At 39.1% G+C, this 27,716-nt stretch overlaps 1 protein-coding gene across 8 annotated transcripts in view; it reads left to right on the top strand.

The window, feature by feature from the left end:
• The window catches only part of LOC127697904 (complement factor H-like), a 577,689-nt gene that overhangs the window by 314,638 nt on the left and 235,335 nt on the right, over nucleotides 1–27,716 (top strand). For 2 of the 8 annotated variants that reach the window (XM_052201281.1, XM_052201277.1), the window contains exon 20: nucleotides 24,409–24,585. The exons of the other annotated variants lie outside the window; for them this stretch is intronic. In XM_052201281.1, coding sequence (XP_052057241.1) covers nucleotides 24,409–24,585 — 177 coding nt within the window. The remainder of the gene's footprint in view (nucleotides 1–24,408; nucleotides 24,586–27,716) is intronic. 8 annotated transcript variants of the gene reach the window in all.

The raw sequence follows: 27,716 nt of genomic DNA, 5'->3' as shown, positions 1-27,716 counted from the left end.
CTATTCTCCACAACAAAAGATCTTCTGGGGGAATCACAATCCCTGATCTCAAGCTCTACTAAAGAGCAATAGTGATAAAAACTGTTTGGTATTGGTATGGAGACAGGCAGGAAGAATAAAATAGAATCAATGAAATAGAAGTGAAGACCAAGAAAAGAACCCACACACATATTTGACAAAGGAGCTAAAAACAGCCAATGGAAAAATGAAAATAGAAACAATAAAGAAATCACAAATGGAGGCAAACCTGGAAATGTAAATCCTAGAACAGAGATCAGGAGTTACAAATGCAAGCATCACCAACAGAATACAAGAGACAGAAGAGAAAACTCAGATGTAGAAGATACCGTAGAAGATCTTGGGAGAACATTCTAAGAAAATGCAAAGTGCCAAAAGGTCCTAACTCAAAACATCCAGGAATATTGGGACACACACACACAACTGAAGAATAACAGGAATAAAATAGGGTTAGATTGGAGTAGAAAAGAAACTCCTCAAATCACATAATAATCAAAACACTAAATACACAAAACAAAGAAAAATATTAAAATACAGTAACTTGAAAATACCAACCTATAAATGGAGACCTATCAGAATTACACCAGACATCTCAAAAGAGACTGTAAAAGCTGCAATGCCTTGAACAGATGTCATACAGGCCCTAATAGAACTCAAATGCCAGCCCCAGCTACTAAAATCAGCAAAAATCTCAATCAATATAGATGGATGTAGCATGATATGCCATGACAAAACCATATTTAAACAACATCTTTCCACTAATCCATCCCTACAAAGGACACTGTAAGTAAAACTCCAACAAAAGGAGAGTACCTACACCAACTAAAAAACAAGATATTAATCATTTTCCAATAAAACCAAAAGTAGAGAATCACAGAAACATAATACCACCTCTAACAACAAAAATAACAGGAATCGAAAACATTGGTATTTAATATGTCTCAGCATCAATGGATTCAGTTCCTCAATAAAATACATAGGCTAACAGACTTGACACATAAACTGGACCCACTCTTTTGATGCATACAGGAAACATACCCCAATGACAAAGACAGACCTCAGAATAAAAGGCTAGAAAAAAATTCCCAAGCAAATGGTCCCAAGGAACTAACTGGAGTAGCCATTCTAATATCCAATAAAATAGGCTTTCAACTAAAAGTTATCAAAGAGATGGGGAAGATGTCTTTATACACATAATATAAAAAATCCATTGAGATGAACTCTCAGTTCTAAACATCTATGCCCCAAAGGCAAGGGTACCCACTTTTGTAAAAGAAACATTACTAATGCCCAAAATTCACATTGAAACTCACATACTAATAGTGGGAGACTTCTAAACCCCACACTTACAATGGACAGATCATTGCATCGAAACTAAACAGAGACACAGTGAAACTAACAGAAGTTATGAAGCAAATAGTTTTAACAAATATCAACAAAATATTTCATCCTAAAATAAAAGAATATACCTTCTTCAAACTGACCTAGCATTGAAAACATTGGCACAAGGGAAAATTTCCGGAACAGAACACTAATGACTCAGACGCTAAGATCAACAATTGGCAAACGGGACATCATGAAATGGGAAACTTTCAGGAGGGCAAAGGATACTGTAATAGGACATTTCACCTTAAAACAAAAGAATGCACCTTCTTCTCGGCACCTTATGGTAACTTCTCCAAAATTGATCATATAATTGGTCACAAGCAAGCCTCAACTGATAGAAAAAGATTGAAATAATCCCATACATCTGATTAGATAACCATGGCCTAAGGCCCACATACTTGTGGAAACTAAACAGCTCTCTTCTCAATGATTGCTTGGTCAGAGAAGAAATAAAGAAATTAAAGACTTCCTGGAATGTAATGAAAAGTTTGACACATCATACCCAAACTTATGGGACACAGTGAAAGCAGTGCTAAGTGGAAAATTCATAGCATTAAGTGCCATGGTAAGGAATCTTTAGAGATCTTATAATAGCAACTTAATAGCACACCTAAAAGCTCTAGAAAAAAAGAAGCAGACTCACCCAAGAGGAGCAGACTTCAGGAAATAGTCAGACTCAGGGCTGAAATCAACCAAATTGAAACAAAGAGAACAATGATTGCCCCTCCCTTCATGAAAGTGCAAACAAACAGCTGGAAGAGTCAGATGCAGATATTTATAAGTAACCAATGGACAGAAGCTGGTGACCATTGTGGTTGAATTAGGGACAAGCTGGAAGAAACTGAGGAGAAGGGTGACCATGTAGAAGGACCAGGAGTCTCAATTAACCTGGACCCCTGAGATCTCTAAGATACTTGAACACCAATCAGGCAGCATATACCAGCTGACATGAGGCCACCAACACATATACAGCTGAGGACTGCTGGGTCTGGGTTTAGTCAGAGAAGTTGAATCTAGCCCTCAAAAGACTAGAGGCCCCAGAGAGTTTAGAAGTCTGGGGGTATGGGTTTGGGAGTAGAGATATCCTCGTGGAGATGGGGCATGGGAGGTATGGGATGTGGAAGTGTCAGAGGATGGACCAGGAGGGATATAAAAAATGTAGTATAAAAAAGATAGATAGGTAAATAAATAAATAAATAAATAAATAAATAAATAAATAAATAAATTGAAATGCAGACAAAAATGAAAAAAAAAATGAAGGAAAATATTCTAAGTGAGGTAACCCATACCCAAAAGCACATACATGGTATATACTCACTGATAAGTGGTTATCCACAATACAATTCACAAATCATATGAACTTTAAAAAGAAGGAAGACCTAAGTGTCAAAGTGTGGATGCTTCAATCATACTTAAAAGGGGAAAACAATCATGGGAGGTAGAGGGAGAGGGGCACCTGGGAAGTAGAGAGAACAATGAGGGAAAAATATATGTGTGTTGGGGGATCAGATATGGGGAGAGTCAGAAGAGAAGTCTAGAAGGTCAGAAGAATTAATAAAAATATGTAGCAGCAGGAATGAGGAAAAGTGAGGGTCACTAGAATTTCCCAGGTGCCAGGGAAGGGAGAGGTTCTCAGGATCAAATGGGGATGACATTAGACAAGATTCCCAACAAAGGGGAGAAGGAACCACCTCCAACAGACAGACATGGCCCCAGTTCAGGGATGGGGTAACCCAACCATCTCAAAAATTTTAATCTAGAACTGTCTAAAAGAAATTCACAGAGTGAGGTGAAATCTTAGGGTGGTCTTGATTTGCATTTCCCTAATGACCAATGATGTTGAACATTTCTTAAGGTGTTACTCAGCCACTCAAAATTCTTCAGGTTATAATTCTTTGTTTAGCTCTGTAACCCATTTTTTTTAGTAGGGTTATATGGCTGTGTGGAGTCTAACTTCTTGAGTTCTTTGCATTTATTGGATATTAGCCCTCTGTCAGATGTAGGGTTGGTGAGATCTTTTCCCAATTTGTTGGTTGCCATTTTGTCGTTTTGACAGTGTCCTTTGCCTTACAGAAACTTTGTAATTTTATGAGGTCACATTTGTCAATTCTTGTTCTTTGAGCATAAGCTATTGGTGTTCTGTTCAGGAAATTTTCTCCTATGCCCATGTGCTCAATGCTCTTTACCAGTTTCATTTCTATTAGTTTCAGTGTGTCTGGTTTTATGTGAAGGTCCTTGATCCACTTGGACTTGAGGTTGGTACAAAGAGATAAAAATGGATCAATTTGCATCCTTTTGCATGCTGACCTCCAGTTGGACTAGTACCATTTGTTGAAAAGGCTTTTTTCAACTGGATGGTTTTAGCTCCTTTATTGGTGATCAAGTGACCATAGGTGTGTGGGTTCATTTCTGGGTCTTCAGTTCTATTCCACTGTCTGTCACTGTACCAATTCTGTGCATTTTTTTTTGTTTTTATATTTATTTTTTTGTTTAAAATTTTTTTATTTGATATATTTTTTATTTACATTTCAAATGGTTTCCCCTTTTCTAGCCCCTCCACTCCCCGAAAGTCCCGTAAACCCCCTTCTCTCCCCCTGTCCTCCCACCCACCCCTTCCCACTTCCCTGTTCTGGTTTTGCTGAATACTGCTTCACTGAGTCTTTCCAGAACAAGGGGCCACTCTTCCTTTCTTCTTGTACCTCATTTGATGTGTAGATTATGTTTTGGGTATTCCAGTTTTCTAGGCTCCTGGTTCTGGAAAGACATTGAGTCTTTCCAGAACCAGCAGCCGCTCCTCTGTTCTTTTTGGACATCATTTAATATGTGGATTATTTCTTGGGTATTCCAAGTTTCTAGGTTATTATCCACTTATCAGTGAGTGCATACCATGACTGATCTTTTGAGACTGGGTTACCTCACTTAGTATGATGTTCTCCAGCTCCATCCATTTGTCTAAGAATTTCATGAATTCATTGTTTCTAATGGCTGAATAGTACTCCATTGTGTAAGTATACCACATTTTTTTGTATCCATTCCTCTGTTGAGGGACACCTGAGTTGTTTCCAGCTTCTGGCTACTACAAATAGGGCTGCTATGAACATAGTGGAGCATGTGTCCTTATTAGATGCTGGGGAATCCTCTGGGTATATGCCCAGGAGTGGAACAGCAGGGTCCTCCAGAAGTGCCATGCCCAGCTTTCTGAGGAACCGCCAGACTGATTTCCAAAGTGGTTGTACCATCTTACAATCCCACCAGCAGTGGAGGAGTGTTCCTCTTTCTCCACATCCATGCCAGCACCTGCTGTCTCCTGAGCTTAAGATCTCTGGGGGTGCAAATCGACAGGGGTCTGCCTGCACTCAAGACCTGAGAACATAGGCAGTTTATAGGTCGTGGTGCCTGTATCTTACGTGAGAATCAATAGAGGGAGTGACCCCCCACTCACCATCTTTGCTCCATAACAGAGCAGTCTGAGACACCTGGTTCACCTTGACAACCCAAGTATAACATTTCTTGAGGCAAGACTGGCAGGGCTCCAAAGGCACAAAAGAGGAACGCAGCATATCAGTAATCTGTGCCAGAGGAAACCCAGTCATCCAGTGTCTCAGAAATAGCGTCCCTAAGCGTAGGAACGTTACTAACAGAAACCAAGGCATTATGGCAGCATCTGAACCCAATTCTCCAACAATAACAAGTCCGGGATACCCCAACACACCAGAAAAACTAGAGTTGGATTTAAAAGAACTGGTAAGGATGCTGTTAGAGGAACACATGAAGGACATAAATAAATCTCTTAAAGAAATTCAGGAGAAAAATGATCAAAAGCTAGAAGCCCTTACAAGGAAAACACAAAAATCACTTAAAGAAATTCAGGGCAATATGGGTCAGAGGTATGTTCTTGTACGCAGCAGAAGATCTATCTTATTTTCACAACCATTCTGTTAGTCTTTTATTTATACTGAAAAAATGAGTTAATTGATATTTAGAGATATAAATGACCAGTGATTATTAATCATTTAATTATTTTATTTTGTTGTTGTTGTTGGTGGTGGTGGTGGTGTGTGTGTGTGTGTGTGTGTGTGTGTGTGTGTGTGTGTGTCTGTGTGTGTGTGTGTGTGTTTGTGCTTTACTTACTTTGATTTTGCTAGAGGGAGTATATTTACTACCTCTGTTTTTGTGGGTATAATTAACCTCCCTGGGATAGAGTTTTTCCTTCTAGCAGCTTCTATAGGCTCGGTTTGTAGATAGATGTTTAAATTGGCTATTGTCATTGGATATCTTGCCTTTTCCATCTACAAATTATTAAAAATTTTGCCTGGACTGTCATCTGTGATATTTTCAAATATGAACAATATCTGTCTAAGCTTTTCTTACTTTAGATTTTTTCCTTTAAGAAGTCAGATATAATTCTAATATGCCTACTTTAATTTTTCTCTTTTCCTTGTAGGTTTCAATATTCTTTCTCTGTTCTGAATGCTTAGTATTTTGATTGTTATGTTTTGAATGATCTTTCTCTTTTGGGTCTATCTACTTTTTGTTCTGTGTACTTCATGTATCCTTGAAAAGAACTTGTTTCTTTACGGTAAGAAAATTTTTCAATAAGGACACATGCTCCACTATGTTCATAGAAGCCATATTTATAATAGCCAGAAGCTGGAAAGAACCCAGATGACCCTCGGTGGAGGAATGGATACAGAAAATGTGGTATATTTACACTATGGAATATTGCTCAGCAATTTAAAACCATGAATTCATGTCCAGTTGAATTCAACAATGTGTGTTGATCACAGTCAGTAGTCTCCAAGTAATTACAGGCATATGCTTCCTTTAATACCCATCCAACTTTCTGTCCTATGTTTTTTGCTTAAATCAAGGCATGATGTCTAATTTGCGATGGATTTATATTCTTACATGTATAGTGTACAGTAGAGAGAGGCTGATTTATCAGGGGTTATACTTATTAGAAAATCCCTGATTCTCCCTTTGCCAGCAGCTACTAGGTGTGTTCTATGCCCACACATGCTCCATGCAAGAATTGGTCTACCTTGTTCTTAGGCAGGTCTTAGACATATTCTCACAAACAATCTGAAGTCATATGTGTATCTTTCTTTTTGTATCTGGAAAATAAGACTTCCTGGTAGCCTTTCCTGACTCTTCCTCTCCTTTTGTGTTTTCTTTTTCTTTTTCCTTTTTCCTTTTTTTTTTCGATGTATTCTTTATTTACATTTCAAATGATTTCCCCTTTTCTGGATCCCCACTCCCCGCAAATCCCATAAGCCCTCTTCCCTCCCCCTGTTCCTCCATCTACTCCTTCCCACTTCCCTGTTCTGGTATTCCCCTAAACTGTTGCACTGAGTCTTTCCAGAACCAGGGGCCACTCCTCCGTTCTTTTTGGACAGCATTCAATATGTGTATTATGTCTTGGGTAGTCCAAGTTTCTAGGTTAATATCCACTTATCAGTGAGTGCATACCATGATTGATCTTTTGAGACTGGGTTACCGCACTTAGTATGATGTTCTCCAGCTCCATCCATTTGTCTAAGAATTTCATGAATTCATTGTTTCTAATGACTTAATAGTACTCCATTGTGTAAATATACCACATTTTTTTATCCATTCCTCCACTGAGGGACACCTGGGTTGTTTACTACTACAAAGAGGGCAGCTATGAACATAGTGGAGCATGTGTTCTTATTGCATACTGGGAAATCCTCTGGGTATATGCCCAGGAGTGGTATAGCAGGGTTCTCCGGAAGTGTCATGCCTAGTTTTCTGAGGAACCTCCAGACTGATTTCCAAAGTGGTTGCACCATCTTATAATCCCACCAGCAGTGGAGTAGAGTAAGTTTGCTCATGTATGAAAAATTCTTTTCTGTGATCAATTTTAAGAAAATTAATACAGCATAATTAATTTTTTCTAGCAATAACTATATCTGTGGATTTCTTTCTCAGTTTCTTGTGTAACTATTCTGTTGTATGCTGCAGCCTCAGTGGATAATACATGTTTTCAAGTTGTAATTATGTTCATGTTATCTATTTTACTAGGGGGGCATATTTTATGGTTTACACTAATTTTATTAATTTTAAATTGCAAAATTAATTGACACGAATGTCCATAATATTCCCCAATTGTTTTTTGAAGCATGTAAAAACATATAATGATACAACTCCCATCATTGCTGATAATGACAATTTGTGCTATCTTTATATTTCTCCTACTTTTTTTCTGCTATGTCTGCTTAAAAGTTGATTAATTTAGGGATCTGTTAAAGAATCACGATGTAAAGTTAATTTAGCTATGTTATTTTAAATGGCATGACTCCCACTCCCAATTCTATTCACTTTCTTTTAATTTCTTTAATTTTTCCTAATGTGTATCTCTTCAATTAGATATTTTATTTATTTACATTTCAAGTGTTATCCCCTTTCCTAGTTTCCCCTCTACAAATCCCCTATTCCATGCCCCCTTTTTCTGCTTCTATAAGCGTGATCCCTCACCCACCTACCCACTCCTGTTCACTGCCCTAGCATACATCTAGACTGAGGCATCAAGCCTTTACAGGACCAAAGGCCTCCCTCCCATTGAAGGCCCAGATAGGGCCTTCAGTCTTTCCCCATTCCTCCATAGAGGTCCCTGTGTTCAATCTTATGGTTGGCTATGAGCATCCTCCTCTATATTGGTAAGGATCTGGCAAAGCCTTTAGGAGACAGCTGTATCAGGCTTCTGTCAGCAAGCTCTTCTTGGCATCAGCAATAGCATCCAGGTTTGGTGTCTTAAAATCTATAATATTTGTTGTTTGGTTTCTTTTTGTAGCCTAGTAATGTGAACAATTTTGTGAATAATTTTCAGGTCTGTATGTACAAATGACTAATGGCTACTTTTGTATTTTTAAATATTGTAAATTCATAAGCTGTTATGCATATACTCATTTTTCTTACTCTTTATCCTTTTAGAGACATGTTCAATATCAGATATAGAAATTCAGAATGGTTTTTTTTCTGAATCTGATTTAACATATGCTCTAAATAGAAAAACATGGTATAGATGTAAACAGGGGTATGTAACAAATACTGGAGAAACATCTGGATCAATTACTTGCCTTCAAAATGGATGGTCACCTCAACCCTCATGCATTAGTGAGTATTTTATTATACTATTGCAATTATACTGAATATGCATTAGAGTTTAGCTTCATTGTCCTTGTAGAAGGCTGATATTCTTTCATTTGTAAACTTCAAGGAAAAATACACACCTTTTTTTCTATTTGGAATTATTCCTGCATTGTAGAATAACAATTTATTTGCCTTACAATGCTTTAAAATATCCTATAGTTTTAAATCTAGTGAAGAAGTCTTCAATGAGCTGCAAATTTCTGAATATTTGATATACTTACAATATGTATTTGAAACTATGAGTTATAGTCAATGTCAGAAAATCTCCCTCTTAGAAGATCTTTTTAAATATTTTGATATTAGAAAGAAAGAAACCTTTCCAGGTACCAGCAAATTTTGGTGTTTGAACAGATTCTTTTGTTTTAGGACATATAGTTAATGAAGATTTTCTAGGATTAATGAACAGTTCATTTAATCTTATTTATTAAAAAAATACCCAGTGCTATTTTTTAAAAACTATTTAACATACCTTAAATAATAAGTTGATTTAAGACATTCACTAATTTTATAATATATAATTTTTTCATTTACTGTGATTTTGCAGGATCTAAATACAGAAAAGCAATTAAAATTATTTCCATGTAATATTTATTTTTGTTAAATTAAAATAGACAGGGATTTATTGGGTTTTCTTACTGTGAAAGAGAAAAACCCTTGATATAATACCTGTTTTAAGTTCAGCTAATCTACTTCTCTATATTTTATGTGTCATTTGAAATACTAAATATATGATGTCAATTCACAAAATACTATCATATTTCCCTAAAAATACACATTTGCATTTGTCTATTTTTTGGAGTGTGCCGTAAGTATATGAAAAATTGAACTGAGAAATTATTTCTAAAATAAATTTTATAAAGTTTAAGAAAGGAGACATGCTAAATAGAAATGTATTTTCTATTTTTATAACTTTCAAGAAAATAAATTATTGCTGGTCTCCATAGGTTTCTTCAACACAGTATTCAATTTGTTACCACATTCCATATTAATCTATAAAGACTTTTGTTCTCATGAGAATTACTCATATTGACTATTGCCACATTAGAAATGAAATTGTCTCTTTCGTTTTTCATTAGAATCGTGTGATGTGCCTGTATTTGAGAATGCTGTAACTAAGAATAATAGCACGTGGTTTAAACTCAATGACAAATTAGACTATGAATGTCATGTTGGATATGAAAATGCATATAAACAGACCAAGGGCTCCATAACATGTACTTATAATGGATGGTCTGATATACCCTCATGTTATGGTGAGTACTATTTTCTCTGCAATATTTTTAAATAAAAGTGAATGCTTGTGTTATTAAAAATTGAATTTCCTAGAATCTCCCTTATAAGTTAATATAACCTAAAGAAAAGGACTGTTTTGAAAGCCATTGATGGTAATATTTGCATTCATTTTTTCACTGCATTTATTTGTTTATCCTGTGCATGTACATACATACATGTGTGTGTTTATTGAGATGTGTATACTGCATTAAACATGTAGGTATCAGAGAACCTGTAAGTGTCAGCTTGGTAAGTTTTCATCATATGGGTCTGAGGGACTGAACTCAGGACTCCAGCCTTAGAGGCAAGAATTCTCAATGACTGAGCCATCTTTCTGGCCTGGTAATCTGTTTTTAAAGCAATATATTTGTCAGTTGTATATGGCACTGAATTATGATTTTTGCAATTAGGACCCTGGATCAAGAGATTTCAAGTTTGAGGGTATACATTATGCTACATACTACATTCTGTTCCCAAAAGCAAACAAACCAAAAATTTCATAAAATTAATTATTCCTTTGTATGGCCTGGGTGTATCATGCATCACTGACTAAAGGACAATTCTTTTCATATTCAAGCTTTTAATTATGTAGACTAAGTCTCCATTATGACTTGAAGTATGAAACTAGGTCATGAAAACTTGAGGGCTGGAGAGATGGCTCAGCAGTTAAGAAGATGGGCTGCTCTTCCAGAAGTCCTGAGTTTAATTCCCAGAACCATATGGTGGCTCACAATCATTTGTGATGAGTTCTGATGCCTTCTCCTGGAAAGCAGGTGTACATGCAGATAGGGTACTCATATACATTGTCCCGACCCGCAGGACAGTCAACAGGGTTCCTTTAAGCCACCTAGAGGAAAGGTGATGGGGCGACAAGACAAGAGAGAGAGGCTGGACAGCCTGTCTAGTTCTGATCAAGCTGTCAAACTTTAATTTTCAGACAAGTCAATATAAAGGGAAGCATACAAGGTTTGGGAGGGGTAAAGGGGGGAACATTCTCAGGGGGTTGGCATCATTTATAAGAAACAGTTTCTCATAATTTCTGGTAAAGCTAGTTATTGCTGTTGGAATGTTGGCATGAAAAAGGGGGGTCATGAGGTGGTGAAGTGGAAAGGGGTTGCTATAGTAACCTATCTACAGATGAACTTCAAAAGGAGGGGGTTTTGAGATTTACGTAGGAATAGTTTCGACATGGAGATCTAAGTGAGAATGACTCCTGGTATCGAGGTCTCCTGGCACTGAGAGCCAGGTGGGGATGGCTCCTGGTATGGAGAGTTCTTGGCATTGAGTTCTAAGTGAGGATGGCTCCTGGTAATACATAAAGTAAATAAATCTTTAAAAAGAAAAGAAGAATAAAAGAGAAAACTTGAAGAGTTTGAGGTCAGATAATGAAGGGCAATAAAATTGCAAAAAAAAAAAATTTCTTTGAAAGATTAGGAAGAGATACTGACATATTTAATTTGCACCTTTAAGGGCCCATTCAAATGTGGATGTCTACACCTGGCCAAATGGCTTTGAGAGGTAAAAGTATGACATTCTTGAAATCCACGCCAGTCTGGGTTATGTTAAAATTTTAAGTGTTGCAGCTCTGAAAGGAAATGCTTCCTCAATTGAGGTTCTGCAGCTCTGAGTTTCCAAGTGCAAGTGTGACAGCTCTGAAGGGCAAGGAATCCTGGCAGCAGGGAACCTAGGAAAACTACAAAGTAACACTGCAAATAACAAAACTCACACAAGAGCTTTATTGAGGAAGATACAAGAGAAAGCTGTCTGTGCTCCAGAGTGAAGCAACAAAGATTTGGCAGGAGGTGGATTTATGTAGGGTTTGTTGATAGACTGGGAGGAGGGGGTACAAGCTTTCAAGGGCACCTTGGGATTGGTGGTTTTTGTTTTTGTTTTTGTTTTAATAGATCTTGGAACAAGCTCAGTGATTGGTGAGATATTGAACTCATCTTGGGCCTTCCCCCTCCCTTGAGGAAGGAATTTGTCCATTCGATTCTCATGGGGCTAGAAATAGCCATTTTAGTAGTCTGGATGTGGGGTTAGGTGACTTGCCTGACCTAAAGAGGCTTACAGTAAGAGTGTGGCTGTCTCTGCTTGTCTAAGATGCAGCAAGAAACTGAGCAGGAGGCAAGTACATATAATATTTTTTTGGAGGAGGGAGAAGGTGATGAACATTTCCAGGGTGAGGAATGGCAAGATTTCAAGATATACCCAGAGACTGGTGTATATCATGTAGAGGGATTGGTGGGGTTTCTGATTTAGGGACTGGTATGTTTGGGTAGGTTTTAAACCTGAAAATGGGCTCAGATCTTTTACCCTAAATGAAGATATTTCATAAAAAGACAAACAGCAACAAGTGACTTACATATTTAAAAAAGGCAAAGTAAACAGAATGGTGATCATTATCATTATGATTAGTGATCATTATTTTCTCTCAGATTACAAGCAGTTGAAGATTATGAAATCAAGACCTTCTATACTACAATACTAAAATAGAATATAAGGGAAGGTATATTAGTTTTAGGAGATAGTACTAAGTACTAAGTACTTAGGGTACTAAGGGTCAGTACTAGCACTACAAATATAAAGTAAAATAAAATAGAAAATTATTTGTGCACAATTCTGATATGAGAGAATTTTTCCCACGGAGAGAAATATACAAACATCAACTCATTCCACATAATGAGCCCATGGCAGATCAATGTATAGATACCACCAAATTCCAACGTGATGAACCTTGAGTAGTACCCAGATTGAAAAAAAAAAAAAAAAACAGCGACCACCAGGAACCACAAATCTAATGCAAACACATGGAAGTCTTTATTCAAGCTCAAGCTTGGACTATAAACCTTCATGATGGGGTAGGAAGGAGAGTGACAATTGAGTCTAGGGGTTTAGTGTTTATACAGGGAGAAAATTGCAAGCTGAGGCTTTCAAACCTTGGGATTATATGACTGGATAAATGGGTAAAGGAAGGTTAACCTTCAAACTGATATAGTTAGGGAGAGACCACACATCTACAAAGGGGTATCTTGTCCTGGGAATGATTCATGCTTTTTTTTAACTTATCTTGTTATTGTGATCAGTTTTTCCTATTTCTGCAAGCTGGTCTCTTTCCCAGAGCCCAATAGGGGGGCCATATCACTCAAGGACAGCAGTTTTCTCCAAGGACAGCAGCTGAAAATAGAGTTTAGAGGACAAGATGGAATCTCTCCTGATGCCTTTTGCCTCTTCAGAGTTTTATCAATACTTCCTTTAGAAATATTGATGAGAGGTTTCTTATAGATGAATAAATGACTCAAAGACAACTACATCACCAAAGTCTACCCATTATGGCTGACAATTCACAAAAACACAGTGTAGTATATTAAATAGCTTGTAGGCAGTACAATAGGTTGAAGAGTATCTTTTCCAAGTGATTCAGCTGTCTAAGCACATTACAAGTACTGTGTAGGATCTTGCTTTTTGGGGAAAGTTGGTATTATCTCCTCTTTCTTTTTTGCATCTAGAGTGGTCTGAGATCTTTCCTTGCAGCTTTGCTTATCTGAGTGATTATCAGCAATCTAGCTAGTTTGTTTACTCTGGAAGGAAAGGTGTCTGCTAAATCTGCTCAGTTTCAGGGACATTCTCAAACTAATTTGACTTGATTACCTCCCTGTTTAAAGAGTTTTCCTGAAGAATTAAGTTTTTCAATCTCAAGAAACTGTTACCCAACAAATTCCCATGGACTTTCAATGTCTTCAGGTCTGACAGGGAAATGTGAATCAGAAGAGAGAAATGGAGTAACTGGGACAGCAGTGCAAACTGATATGATCAGCTAGTGTTGTATTATAAACACAGACACACACACACACACACACACACACACACACACATAGACAGAACAGACATGATTTGATTTCTGGCCTGACATACTGTTTATAAATACAGTGTCTGGATCAGATAGATGGACTTTTTTGTTTTAATTTAAAACAGTGTATTTTGTTGTATTTATTAAATAATTTGTGTAAAAGAATCAAAACTACATATACAGGTATAGAACAAATAACATAATTATAGAGAATTGTTTTGTGGCATTCAAATCCACTAAGGTCAGAACACTGATAAGATAAGATAATTTGTACAAAACAAGCAAAAAATGCACAAACAGGTATAGGACAAGTAAAAAAATATAGATGGTTATATTGTGACTTTAAATCTACTGGGAAAGATCACACACTTAGACTCAATTGAAGTTTAGATTAAATGAATGTATTCTTACTGCTAACAGCACAGAAGGGTACTAAAGGGAGGATTTATAAAGTTGGATACTAAAAGGTGTGCATTACAATTATCCATGGAATCTACAGCTGGACAAAAAATGTGTTTACACCCCTCAATTGCTCATCTTTACCATTGTATGCTAGTAAAAAGACAACTCCATCCCTGTCCCGCAAAAGCAAAAAACAGTCAAGTATCTTACAATAGGAACTCCAGTAACCCAAACTTCTTTACTTTTGTTTTCCTTTTGTTTACTTTTCTTTTTAATTATTCTTTTCTTACAATACATCCCAACTGCAATATGGCAACATCTGAACCCAATTCTCTTTTACCAGCATGTCCTGGATACCCCATCACACCAGTAAAAGATTTGAGCCAGACACTCTGAAGTTAATAGAAAAGAAACTGGGGAAGACCCTTGAGGACATCGGTACAGTGAGAAAGTTTCTGAACAGAACACCAATAGCATATGCTCTAAGAGCAAGAATTGACAAATGGGACCTCATAAAATTACAAAATTTCTGTAAGGCAAAGGACACCATCAAGAGGACAAATCGGCAACCAACAAATTGGGAAAAGATCTTCACCAATCCTACATCAGATAGAGGGCTAATATCCAATATATATAAAGAACTCAAGAAGTTAGACTCCAAAAAACCAAAAACCCTTTAAAAAATGGGGGTACAGAGTTAAACAAAGAATTCTCACCTGAAGAACATCGGATGGCGGAGAAGCATCTTAAAAAATGCTCAACTTCATCAGTCATTAGGGAAATGCAAATCAAAACAACCCTGAGATTTCACCTTACACCAGTCAGAATGGCTAAGATTAAAAATTCCGGAGATAGCAGGTGTTGGAGAGGGTGTGGAGAAAGAGGAACACTCCTCCACTGCTGGTGGGGTTGCAAATTGGTACAACCACTCTGGAAATCAGTCTGGCGGTTCCTCCGAAAACTGGGCACCTCACTTCCAGAAGATCCTGCTATACCACTCCTGGGCATATACCCAGAGGATTCCCCACCATGTAATAAGGATACATGCTCTACTATGTTCATAGCAGCCCTATTTATAATTGCCAGATGCTGGAAAGAACCCAGGTATCCCTCAACAGAAGAGTGGATGCAAAAAATGTGGTATATCTACACAATGGAGTACTATTCAGCCATTAGAAACAACGAATTCATGAAATTCTTAGGCAAATGGATGGAGCTAGAGAACATCATACTAAGTGAGGTAACCCAGACTCAAAAGGTGAATCATGGTATGCACTCACTAATAAGTGGATATTAACCTAGAAAACTGGAATACCCAAAACATAATCCACACATCAAATGAGGTACAAGAAGAAAGGAGGAGTGGCCCCTGGTTCTAGAAAGACTCAGTGAAGCAGTATTCGGCAAAACCATAACAGGGAAGTGGGAAGGGGTGGGTGGGAGGACAGGGGAAGAGAAGGGGGCTTATGGGACTTTCGGGGAGTGGGGGGCTAGAAAAGGGGAAATCATTTGAAATGTAAATAAATTATATCGAATAAAAAAAAAGTTTCTTTTAAGAATATGGGTGCCCTTGCATTCAAAGCATAGATGGTCAGAATTGAGAGTTCACCTTGGTAGACTTTTCCTTTGACTAGTATGAAGTGTCCCTCTTTATATTTTTGACAACTTTTGGTTGCAAGTCAATTTTATCCAAGATAAGAATGGAGCATGTGTCTTTATTGCATGCCGGGGAATCCTTTGGGTATATGCCCAGGAGAGGTGTAGCAGGGTCCTCTGGAAGTGTCATGTCCAGTTTTCTGAGGAACCGCAAGACTGATTTCCAAAGTGGTTGTACCATTTTACAGCCCCACCAGTGGTGGAGGAGTGTTCCTCTTTCTCTACATCCTCACCAACACCTGCTGTCTCCTATGTTTTTGACCTTAGCCATTCTGACAGCTGTAAGGTGAAATCTCAGGGTTGTTTTGATTTGCATTTCCCTAATGATTAATGATGTTGAGCACATCTTAAGGTGCCTCTCGGCCATCTGAATTTCTTCAGGTGAAATTTCTTTGTTTAGATCTGTACCCCATTTTTCATAGGGTTATTTGGTTCCCTGGGGTCTAACTTCTTGAGTTCTTTGTATATATTTTTTGGTTGGAAGACTTTCTATGACTCCTTCTATTTCTTTAGGCATTATGGGACTGTTCAGATGGTCTAGTTGGTCCTGATTTAATTTTGGTATTTGGTATCTGTCAAGGAAATTGTCCATTTCCTCCAGATTCTCCAGTTGTGTTGAGCACAGGCTCTTGTAGTAGGATCTGATGATTTTTTGGATTTCCTCAGTTTCCGTTGTTATATCTCCCTTTTCATTTCTAAGTTTGTTAATTTGGATACTTTCTCTGTGCCCTTTGGTCAGTCTGGCTAAGGGTTTATCTATCTTGTTGATTTTCTCAAAGAACCAGCTCCTGGTTTTGTTAATTTTTTGTATGGTTCTCTTTGTTTCTACTTGATTGATTTTGGCCCTGAGTTTGATGATTTCCTGCCTTCTACTCCTCCTGGGCGAAATAGCTTCTTTTTGTTCTAGGGATTTCAGGTGTGTCATTAAGCTGGTAATGTATGCCCTCTCCATTTTCTTTTTGGAGGAACTCAGGGCTATGAGTTTTCCTCTTAGCACTGCTTTCATTGTGTCCCATAGATTTGGGTATGTTGTGTTTTCATTTTCATTGTGTTCTAAAAAGTCTTTAATTTCTTTCTTTATTTCTTCCTTGACCAAGGTATCATTGAGTAGAGTATTGTTCAGTTTCCATGTGTATGTGGGTTTTCTGTTGTTTCTGTTGCTATTGAAGACCACTTTTACTCCATAGTGATCAGATAGGAGGCATGGGATTAGTTCTATCTTCTTATATTTGTTGAGGTCTGTCTTGTGACCAATTATATGGTCGATTTTGGAGAAGGTACCATGAGGTGCTGAGAAAAAGGTATATTCTTTTGTTTTAGGATAGAATGTTCTATATATATCTGTTAAATCTAATTGGTCCAAAGCTTCAATTAGTTTCATTGTGTCCCTGTTTAGTTTCTGTTTTCCTGATCGGTCCATTGAGGAAAGTGCAGTGTTGAAGTCACCCAAAATTATTGTGTTAGGTGCAATGTGTGCTTTTAGTTTTAATAAAGTTTCTTTTACGAAAGAGGGTGCCCTTGCATTTGGGGCATAGATGTTCAGGATTGACAGTTCTTCTTTTTGTATTTTTCCTTTGACCAGCAAGAAGTGTCCCTCAGGGTCTCTTTTGATGACTTTGGGTTGAAAGTCAATTTTATCTGACATTAAAATGGCTACTCCAGCTTGTTTCCTGAGACCATTTGCTTGTAAAATTGTCTTCCAGCCTTTTACTCTAAGGTAGTGTTTGTCTTTGACCCTGAGGTGTGTTTCCTGTAAGCAGCAAAATGTAGGGTCCTGTTAACGTATCCATTCAGTTAGTCTGTGTCTTTTTATTGGGGCATTAAGTCCATTGATGTTAGAAGATATTAAGGAATAGTGATTGTTACTTCCTATCATTTTTTTTAAGTTTTATTTTTTTATTCGATATAATTTATTTGCATTTCAAATGATTTCCCCTTTTCTAGCCCCCCCCCACTCCCCGAAAGTCCTGTAAGCCCCCTTCTCTTCCGCTGTCCTCCCACCCACCCCTTCCCACTTCCCCGTTCTGGTTTTGCTGAATACTGTTTCACTGAGTTTTTCCAGAACCAGGGGCCATTCCTCCTTTCTTCTTGTACCTCATTTGATGTGTGGATTATGTTTTGGGTATTCCAGTTTTCTAGGTTAATATCCACTTATTAGTGAGTGCATACCATGATTCACCTTTTGAGTCTGGGTTACCTCACTTAGTATGATATTCTCTAGCTCCATCCATTTGCCTAAGAATTTCATGAATTCATTGTTTCTAATGGCTGACTAGTACTCCATTGTGTAGATATACCACATTTTTTGCATCCACTCTTCTGTTGAGGGATACCTGGGTTCTTTCCAGCATCTGGCAATTATAAATAGGGCTGCTATGAACATAGTAGAACATGTATCCTTATTACATGGTGGGGAGTCTTCTGGGTATATGCCCAGGAGTGGTATAGCAGGATCTTCTGGAAGTGAGGTGCCCAGTTTTCGGAGGAATCGCCAGACTGATTTCCAGCGTGGTTGTACCAATTTGCAACCCCACCAGCAGTGGAGGAGTGTTCCTCTTTCTCCACACCCTCTCCAACACCTGCTGTCTCCTGAATTTTTAATCTTAGCCATTCTGACTGGTGTAAGATGAAATCTTAGGGTTGTTTTGATTTGCATTTCCCTAATGACTAATGAAGTTGAGCATTTTTTAAGATGCTTCTCCGCCATCCGAAGTTCTTCAGGTGAGAATTCTTTGTTTAACTCTGTACCCCATTTTTTAATAGGGTTGTTTGGTTTTCTGGAGTCTAACTTCTTGAGTTCTTTATATATATTGGATATTAGTCCTCTATCTGATGTAGGATTCGTGAAGATCTTTTCCCAATTTGTTGGTTGCCGATTTGTCCTCTTGATGGTGTCCTTTGCCTTACAGAAACTTTGTAATTTTATTAGGTCCCATTTGTCAATTCTTGCTCTTAGGGCATACACTATTGGTGTTCTGTTCAGAAACTTTCTCACTGTACCGATGTCCTCAAGGGTCTTCCCCAGTTTCTTTTCTATTAGCTTCAGAGTGTCTGGCTTTATGTGGAGGTCCTTGATCCATTTGGATTTGAGCTTAGTACAAGGAGACAAGGATGGATCAATTCGCATTCTTCTGCATGCTGACCTCCAGTTGAACCAGCACCATTTGTTGAAAAGACTATCTTTTTTCCATTGGATGTTTTCAGCCTCTTTGTCGAGGATCAAGTGGCCATAGGTGTGTGGGTTCCTTTCTGGATCTTCAATCCTGTTCCATTGATCCTCCTGCCTGTCACTGTACCAATACCATGCAGTTTTTAACACTATTGCTCTGTAGTATTGCTTGAGGTCAGGGATACTGATTCCCCCAGATTTTCTTTTGTTGCTGAGAATAGTTTTAGCTATCCTGGGTTTTTTGTTGTTCCAGATGAATTTGATAATTGCTCTTTCTATCTCTGTGAAGAATTGGGTTGGGATTTTGATGGGTATTGCATTGAATCTGTATAGTGCTTTAGGCAAAATGGCCATTTTAACTATATTGATTCTACCGATCCATGAGCATGGGAGGTTTTCCCCATTTTTTGAGGTCTTCTTCCATTTCCTTCTTCAGAGTCTTGAAGTTCTTGTCATACAGATCTTTCACATGTTTGGTAAGAGTCACCCCAAGATACTTTATACTGTTTGTGGCTATTGTGAAGGGGGTCATTTCCCTAATTTCTTTCTCAGCCTGCTTATCCTTTGAGTATAGGAAGGCCACTGATTTGCTTGAGTTGATTTTATAACCTGCCACTTTGCTGAAGTTGTTTATCAGCTGTAGGAGCTCTCTAGTGGAGTTCTTTGGGTCACTTAGGTAGACGATCATGTCATCTGCAAATAATGATAGTTTGACTTCTTCCTTTCCAATTTGTATCCCTTTGACCTCCTTATGTTGTCGAATTGCCCGAGCTAGTACCTCAAGTACAATATTGAAAAGATAAGGAGAAAGGGGGCAGCCTTGTCTGGTCCCTGATTTCAGTGGGATTGCTTCAAGTTTCTCTCCATTTAGTTTGATGCTGGCTACCGGTTTGCTGTATATTGCTTTTACTATGTTTAGGTATGGGCCTTGAATTCCTGTTCTCTCCAAGACTTTAAGCATGAAGGGATGCTGAATTTTGTCAAATGCTTTTTCGGCATCCAATGAAATGACCATGTGGTTTTGTTCTTTGAGTTTGTTTATGTAGTGGATTGTATTGATGGATTTCCGTATATTGAACCAACCTTGCATTCCCAGGATAAAGCCTACTTGATCGTGGTGGATGATCGTTTTGATGAGTTCTTGGATTCGGTTGGCAAGAATTTTATTGAGTATTTTTGCATCGATGTTCATAAGGGAAATTGGTCTGAAGTTCTCTTTCTTTGTTGGATCTTTTTGTGGCTTTGGTATCAGCGTAATTGTGGCTTCGTAGAAGGAATTGGGTAGTGTTCCTTCTGTTTCTATTTTGTGGAATAGTTTGAAGAGTATTGGGGCTAACTCTTCTTTGAAGGTCTGGTAGAATTCTGCACTGAAGCCATCTGGTCCTGTGCTTTTTTTGGTTGGAAGACTTTCTATGGCTCCTTCTATTTTTTTAGGCATTATAGGACTGTTTAGATGGTCTAGTTGGTCCTGATTTAATTTTGGTATTTGGTATCTGTCAAGGATATTGTCCATTTCCTCCAGATTCTCTAGTTGTGTTGGGTACAGGCTCTTGTAGTAGGATCTGATGATTTTTTGGATTTCCTCAGTTTCCGTTGTTATATCTCCCTTTTCATTTCTAAGTTTGTTAATTTGGATACTTTCTCTGTGCCCTTTGGTCAGTCTGGCTAAGGGTTTATCTATCTTGTTGATTTTCTCAAAGAACCAGCTCCTGGTTTTGTTGATTTTTTGTATGGTTCTCTTTGTTTCTACTTGATTGATTTCGGCCCTGAGTTTGATGATTTCCTGCCTTCTACTCCTCCTGGGCGAAATAGCTTCTTTTTGTTCTAGGGCTTTCAGGTGTTTCATTAAGCTGGTAATGTATGCTCTCTCCATTTTCTTTTTGGAGGCACTCAGGGCTATGAGTTTTCCTCTTAGCACTGCTTTCATTGTGTCCCATAGATTTGGGTATGTTGTGTTTTCATTTTCATTGTGTTCTAAAAAGTCTTTAATTTCTTTCTTTATTTCTTCCTTGACCAAGGTATCATTGAGTAGAGTATTGTTCAGTTTCCACGTGTATGTGGGTTTTCTGTTGTTTCTGTTGCTATTGAAGACCACTTTTACTCCATAGTGATCAGATAGGAGGCATGGGATTAGTTCTATCTTCTTATATTTGTTGAGGTCTGTCTTGTGACCAATTATATGGTCGATTTTGGAGAAGGCACCATGAGGTGCTGAGAAAAAGGTATATTCTTTTGTTTTAGGATAGAATGTTCTATATATATCTGTTAAATCTAATTGGTCCAAAGCTTCAATTAGTTTCATTGTGTCCCTGTTTAGTGTCTGTTTTCCTGATCGGTCCATTGAGGAAAGTGCAGTGTTGAAGTCACCCACAATTATTGTGTTAGGTGCAATGTGTGCTTTTAGTTTTAATAAAGTTTCTTTTACGAAAGAGGGTGTCCTTGCATTTGGGGCATAGATGTTCAGGATTGACAGTTCTTCTTTTTGTATTTTTCCTTTGACCAGCAAGAAGTGTCCCTCAGGGTCTCTTTTGATGACTTTGGGTTGAAAGTCAATTTTATCTGACATTAAAATGGCTACTCCAGCTTGTTTCCTGAGACCATTTGCTTGTAAAATTGTCTTCAAGCCTTTTACTCTAAGGTAGTGTTTGTCTTTGACCCTGAGGTGTGTTTCCTGTAAGCAGCAAAATGTAGGGTCCTGTTTACGTATCCATTCAGTTAGTCTGTGTCTTTTTATTGGGGCATTAAGTCCATTGATGTTAAGAGATATTAAGGAATAGTGATTGTTACTTCCTATCATTTTTGACGTTATTTTTTAAATTTGAATACTTAACTTCTTTTGGGTTTGATGAAAGGTTACTATCTTGCTTTTTCCAGGGTGAAGTTTCCCTCCTTGTATTGGTGTTGTCCTCCTATTATCCTTTTTAGGGCTGGGTTTGTGGATAGATATTGGGTAAACTTGGTTTTGTCATGAAATATCTTAGTTTCTCCATCTATGGTGATTGAGAGTTTTGCTGGATATAGTAGTTTTGGTTGGCATATGTGTTCTCTTAGAGTCTGCATGAGATCTGCCCAGGACCTTCTAGCCTTCATAGTCTCAGGTGAAAAGTCTGCTGTGATTCTGATAGGTCTTCCTTTATATGTTACTTGGCCTTTTTCTCTTACTGCCTTTAGTATTCTTTCTTTGTTTAGAACATTTGGTGTTTTGATTATTATGTGACAGGAAGTATTTCTGTTCTGGTCCAGTCTGTTTGGAGTTCTGTAGGCTTCTTATATATTCATGGGCATCTCTCTGTTTAGGTTAGGGAAGTTTTCTTCCATAATTTTATTGAAGATGTTTGCTGGCCCTTTAAGTTGTAAATCTTCACTCTCATCTATGCCTATAATCCTTAGGTTTGGTCTTCTCATTGTGTCCTGGATTTCCTGGATATTTTGGCTTACAAGCTTTTTGCATTTTGCATTTTCTTTAACTGTTGAGTCCATGGTTTCTATGGAATCTTCAGCATCTGAGATTCTTTCTTCTATCTCTTGTATTCTGTTGTTGATATTTGCATCTCTGTCCCCTGATTTCTTCCCAAGGCTTTCTATCTCCAAAGTTGTCTCCCTTTGAGTTTTCTTAGTTGTTTCTACTTCTGATTTTAGATCCTGGATGGTTTTGCTTAGCTCCTTCACTTGCATGTTTGTGTTTTCCTGTAATTCTTTAAGAGATTTTTGTGTTTCCTCTTTTCATGACCTCAGCCTGTTGACCAAAGTTCTCCTGTATTTCTTTAAGAGATTTTTGTGTTTCGTCTTTCATGACCTCAGCCTGTTGACCAAAGTTCTCCTGTATTTCTTTAAGTGTTTTTTGCATTTCCTCCTTGTTGGCTTTTGTATTCTCCTGGTTTTCTTTCAATGATTTTTGTGTTTCCCTTGCAAGGGCTTCTAACTTTTGATCCATTTTCTCCTGAATTTCTTTAAGTATGTCCTTCATGTGTTCCTGTACCAGCATCATGACCAGTGATTTTAAATCCAAATCTTGTTTTACTGGTGTGATGGGGTATCCAGGACATGTTGGTAGAGGGAAATTGGGTTCAGATGTTGCCATATTGCCTTGATTTCTGTTAGTGACGTTCCTGCGTTTGCCTTTTGCCATCTAGTTCTCACTGGTGTTAGTTTGTCTTGTCAGTGCTGGACTCACCAGTGCAAGCTGCCCCTTCCCAGTTGGCCTCTGGTGCACAGCTTACCTCCTGCACTGCTTGTAGACAGGGTGCTGCTGCCCAGGCTGTTCAGATCCCAAAGCAGGCACCTGAAGGCTCCCGCTGGGGCCCGCTGGATTCACTGGAGCACACTGACTTCTCCCAGCTGGCTGCCCGGAAGCCCAGCTAGCCACTTGCAGGACTTGGAGATGTGGTGCTGCAGCCCAGGCTGATCTGGATCCAGAAGCGGAGAGAGTAGAGCTGAGGGCTTCCGCCTGAGGCCTTGCCCCAGATTGTGTCTGTGGACCAGATGGAGCCCGTGTGCACCCCCAGGGAGTGCCGAGGGCGTATGCTGCTGTGACCTCCCCTGTGTTCCGCTCACTCCGCTGGTCGGCCGATCCGCCAACCGGGCTGTCGCACACAAGGTTAGCCTGGCCGCCCAGTCCCTGAGTCCAGGCAAAAGCCTGGGAGGCCAAGGTCCGAGCAAACTTCCCCTAGGGCTATGACTGTTAATTGGGTCCGCCAGGTGACTAGGATGGCGGTCCTGCGCGCCCGCACTCCCTGAAAGCACCGGGAGAGTCTGCTGTGCTAACAATCACCTGGGCGGGTTGACTCACAGATGGCCCACCAAGCCGCCTTCTTGGGGTCAGTCCTGTGCCTTTTGGGGCCTAGACCCCCGCTTTGTTAACCTCAGGCTATGCCTGTTACAGGTCTGCCCGCCAGAGCTCTCTGTCGTCCTGCAGGCAAAATGGCGGCGGCGCACAAGCAGACCTGGGCAAAAAACCTCCTGGCTGGGTTGGCACCCCGATTTGCCCCCCCCCCCGACCAGCCCAGGGCCTGGGTGCAGGCCAACACCCGTTGGGCTCAGACCACCGCGGTGTTGGCCTCGGATTATGTTTGTGTACCTCAGTTGTCCGATCCCTGGAGTACGGAACCAAGATGGATGCACCTCTCCTGACTGGTGGGAGGCCGAGTTCTGAAGTGGCTTCCGTGCAGGAAAGGCGCTGCACAACTGCAGCTGCTTGCCGCCTGGCTGGTCAGCGAAGGTCAGTGGTCGTGGGCGCAGGGCCTAACTGGTCCCTGTGTCGCCTTGGTTCCACTGCTGATGTCCCTTCAGCTGGACCAGCCACTGCTGCACTGCCGCCGCAGCCGCCGCCGCCGCCAGAAGTCTTGCCATGATTTCACTTTTGTGTGTAAATAAATGTAGCAAACTTTCTTTATCCACTCATGAAGTCATAAACATATTTGTAATCTTATGCAATAATTGGACACTCAAGATGATCAAATAGGTAATGATATTCTATTTTGCTCTTTAGATAATTCCTGTGTGGATCCACCAAATGTGCCAAATGCTGCTATAGTAACAAGGTTCAAGGCTAAATATCCATCTGGTGACAGAGTACGTTATGAATGTAATAAACCTTTGGAACTATTTGGAGAAATGGAAGTGATGTGTCAAAATGGGATTTGGACGGAACCGCCAAAATGCAGAGGTAGGGCATCATTTTCCCTAATGTTTACTTGACAATGTAATGTAGTTATTATGCATTAGTGAAAATAAACTGAAGCAATTTTTTTAAAAAAATATTTTATTTTATTTATTTATATCCCAAATGTTATCCCCCCATTTCACCCCTCCAGGAGCATTTCCCCCCATGCCTCCTCTACTTCACCTCTGAGAGGGTGCACTCACATCCCTCTTTTTTGGGGCATATATTCTATAAAGGATTAGCTGCATCCTTCTCCCTCTGAGGCCAGACAAGGAAGCCCTCTGGTAGATATGTGCCAGGAGTCTCTCTCCTGCCCCTGTATGCTCTGTGGATTGTGACTTAGTCTCTGCCAGCTCAGAGTGGTCCAGGATTGACACTGTTGGTCTTCCTATGGGGTTTCTATTCCCTTCACCTCCTTCAATCCATCCCCTAACTCTTCCATAGGTTTCCCAGATATCCATCCAATGCTAGGCTATCAATATCTGCATCTGTCTCAGTCAGCTGATAGGAGAGTTTATCAGAGGAAAGCTATGCCAGGCTCCTGTCTGCAAGCACATTGTAGCCTCAGTAATAGGGTCAGTGTTTGATGCTGGGCAGACATGGGACAGACAGATACCACATTGAGCTGGTAACTAGTCAGCAATTCCTTCTGTCTCTGCTCCATTTTTGTCCCCACATTTCTTTTTTTGTTTGTTTGTTTTGTTTTTTTATTTATTTATTTATTTTCTATATTCTTTGTTTACATTCTAAAAGCTTTCCCCTTTCCCAGTCCCCCTCCTATATGTCCCATAAGTAGTCTTCTCTCCATCCATTCTCCTATCTTTCCCTCTCCCACATTTCTTTTAGAATAATTTGAGTTAAAAATTTTTGAAGGAGGCTTTGAATGCCACTGGGGGGCTCTATTGAACTATCAGAAGTGGTTTCCTCAGGCTCCCTCTTCCCACTGTTGAGGATTTTACTTAAGGTCACCCACATTGAGACCTGGGAGCCTCCCTGATCCTGAATATCTGGGACTTTAAGGAGAATTTCCTGACACCCGGACACAGGCATCTTCATGTTTTCATTTATTTTCCTGGCCCTCTATGCTTCTCTTCTGTTTTGCCGCATTCCTGCTTGTACCCCTCTTGCTTTCCCTTCCCTCCCCTCTCCCACTATGATATCCCCCTACCTCTACTTTCCATGATTATTTTAAGTCAGATAGAAGCATCCTCACTTGGGCCTTCCTTCTTGTTTAACTTCTAATAGTCTGTGGGGTATATCATGGATATTCTGCACTTTTGGGCTAATAGCAACTTCTCAGTGAGTATATACAATGAATATCCTTTGGGGTATAGGTTACCTCAGAAAAGACGATTTTTTTCTAGTTTCACCAATTTGTCGGTAAAGTTTATGATGTCCTAGTTTTTAATAGCTGAAAATCATTACATTGTGTAAATGAACCACATTTACTGTATCCATTCTTCAGTTTAGGGACATATGGGTTGTTTCCAGCTTCTGGCTATTATAAACATAGTGATGCACGTGTTGTGTGGTATGGTAGAGCATCTTTTGGTATATGCACAGGAGTGATATAACTGAGTCTTCAGGTAAAACTATTTCCAATTTTCTGAGGAAAAGCCAGATTGATTTCTAAAGTGGTTGTATAAATTTACAATCCCAGCAACAATGGAGAAGTGTTCCCTTTTCTCCCCATCCTGACCAGCATGTACTGTCACATGAATGACTTGAGAAGCCATTCTGGCTCATGCCAGGTGGAATCTCAGGGCTGTTTTTATTCACATTTCTTTGAAGACTAAGGATGCTGATTTTTTAACATTCTTTTTTTAATTGACCACAGTTTCTTCCCCCTCCAATTCTCTCAGCTTCCTCAAACTGCCTCTGTTCCCCAGATCCCCCACCTTCTGCTTCACTTTAGAAAATAATAGCCCTTCAAGAGACAATTGCCAAATCTGACTAGGCACAATAAAGATAGCCTTTCAACATATGGTGATGGCTCAGCTGGAGGTCAGCTTGCAGAAGAATATGAATTGATCCATTTTTATCTCCTTGTGCTTAGCTCAACTCCAAGTGGATCAAGGACCTCCACATAAAACCAGACACACTGAAACTAATAGAAAACAAACTGGGGAAGACCCTTGAGGACATGGGCACAGGGGTAAAGTTCCTGAATAGAACACCAATAACTTATGATCTAAGATCAAGAATTGACAAATGGGACCTCATAAAATTACAAAGTTTTTGTAAGGCAAAGGGCACTGTCAAGTGGACAAAACAGCAACCAAAAAATTGGGAAAGGATCTTCACCAGCCCTACATCCAACAGAGGGCTAATATCCAATATATACAAAGAACTCAGGAAGTTAGACTCCAGAGAGCCAAATAACCCTATTAAAAATGGGCTAAAGAGCTAAACAAAGAATTTTCACATAAAGAACTTCAAAAAGTTTGAGTTTAAGGGCTGAGAAGCACCTGAAAAAAAAAAAAAAAGCACCTAATGTTCAACTTCATTAGTCATTAGGGAAATGCAAATCAAAACAGCTCTGAGATTTCACCTTACACCAGTCAGAACGGCTAAGATTAAAAACTCAGGAGACAGTAGCTGTTGGAGAGGTTTAGAAGTTCTCTGGTAGAATTTGGGGGATCACTTATCTATACTATCATATCATCTGCAAATAGTGACACTTTGACCTCCTCTTTTCCAATTTGATTTTTTTGACCTCCTTTTGTTGTCTAATTGCTCTGACTAGGACTCTAAGGACTATATTGTACAGTTAGGGAGAGAGTGGACAGCCTTGTCTAGTCCCTGATTTCAGTTGGATTGCTTCATGTTTCTCTCCATTTAGTTTGATGTTGATCACTGGTTTGCTGTATATTGCTTTTACTATGTTTAGGTATCAACCTTGAATTCCTGATCTTTCCAAGGCTTTTATCATGAAGAGATGTTGGTTTTGGCCAAATGCTTTCTCAGCATCTAATGAAATGATCATGTGATTTTGGTTGGGAGGTTTTTAAAGTTTTTTTTTTTTTCTATTTCCTTATGGGATATGTGCTTGCTTATCAGCTCTTGATTTTAACTTTGGTATGAATTATCTGTTTTGAAAATCTTTCATTTCACCTTGGTTTTCCAGTTTCATT

This window comes from Apodemus sylvaticus, chromosome 12, assembly GCF_947179515.1.
Source record: "Apodemus sylvaticus chromosome 12, mApoSyl1.1, whole genome shotgun sequence".
Classification (NCBI taxonomy): Eukaryota; Metazoa; Chordata; class Mammalia; order Rodentia; family Muridae; genus Apodemus; species Apodemus sylvaticus.
This window is presented reverse-complemented; position numbering and strand designations above follow the sequence as displayed.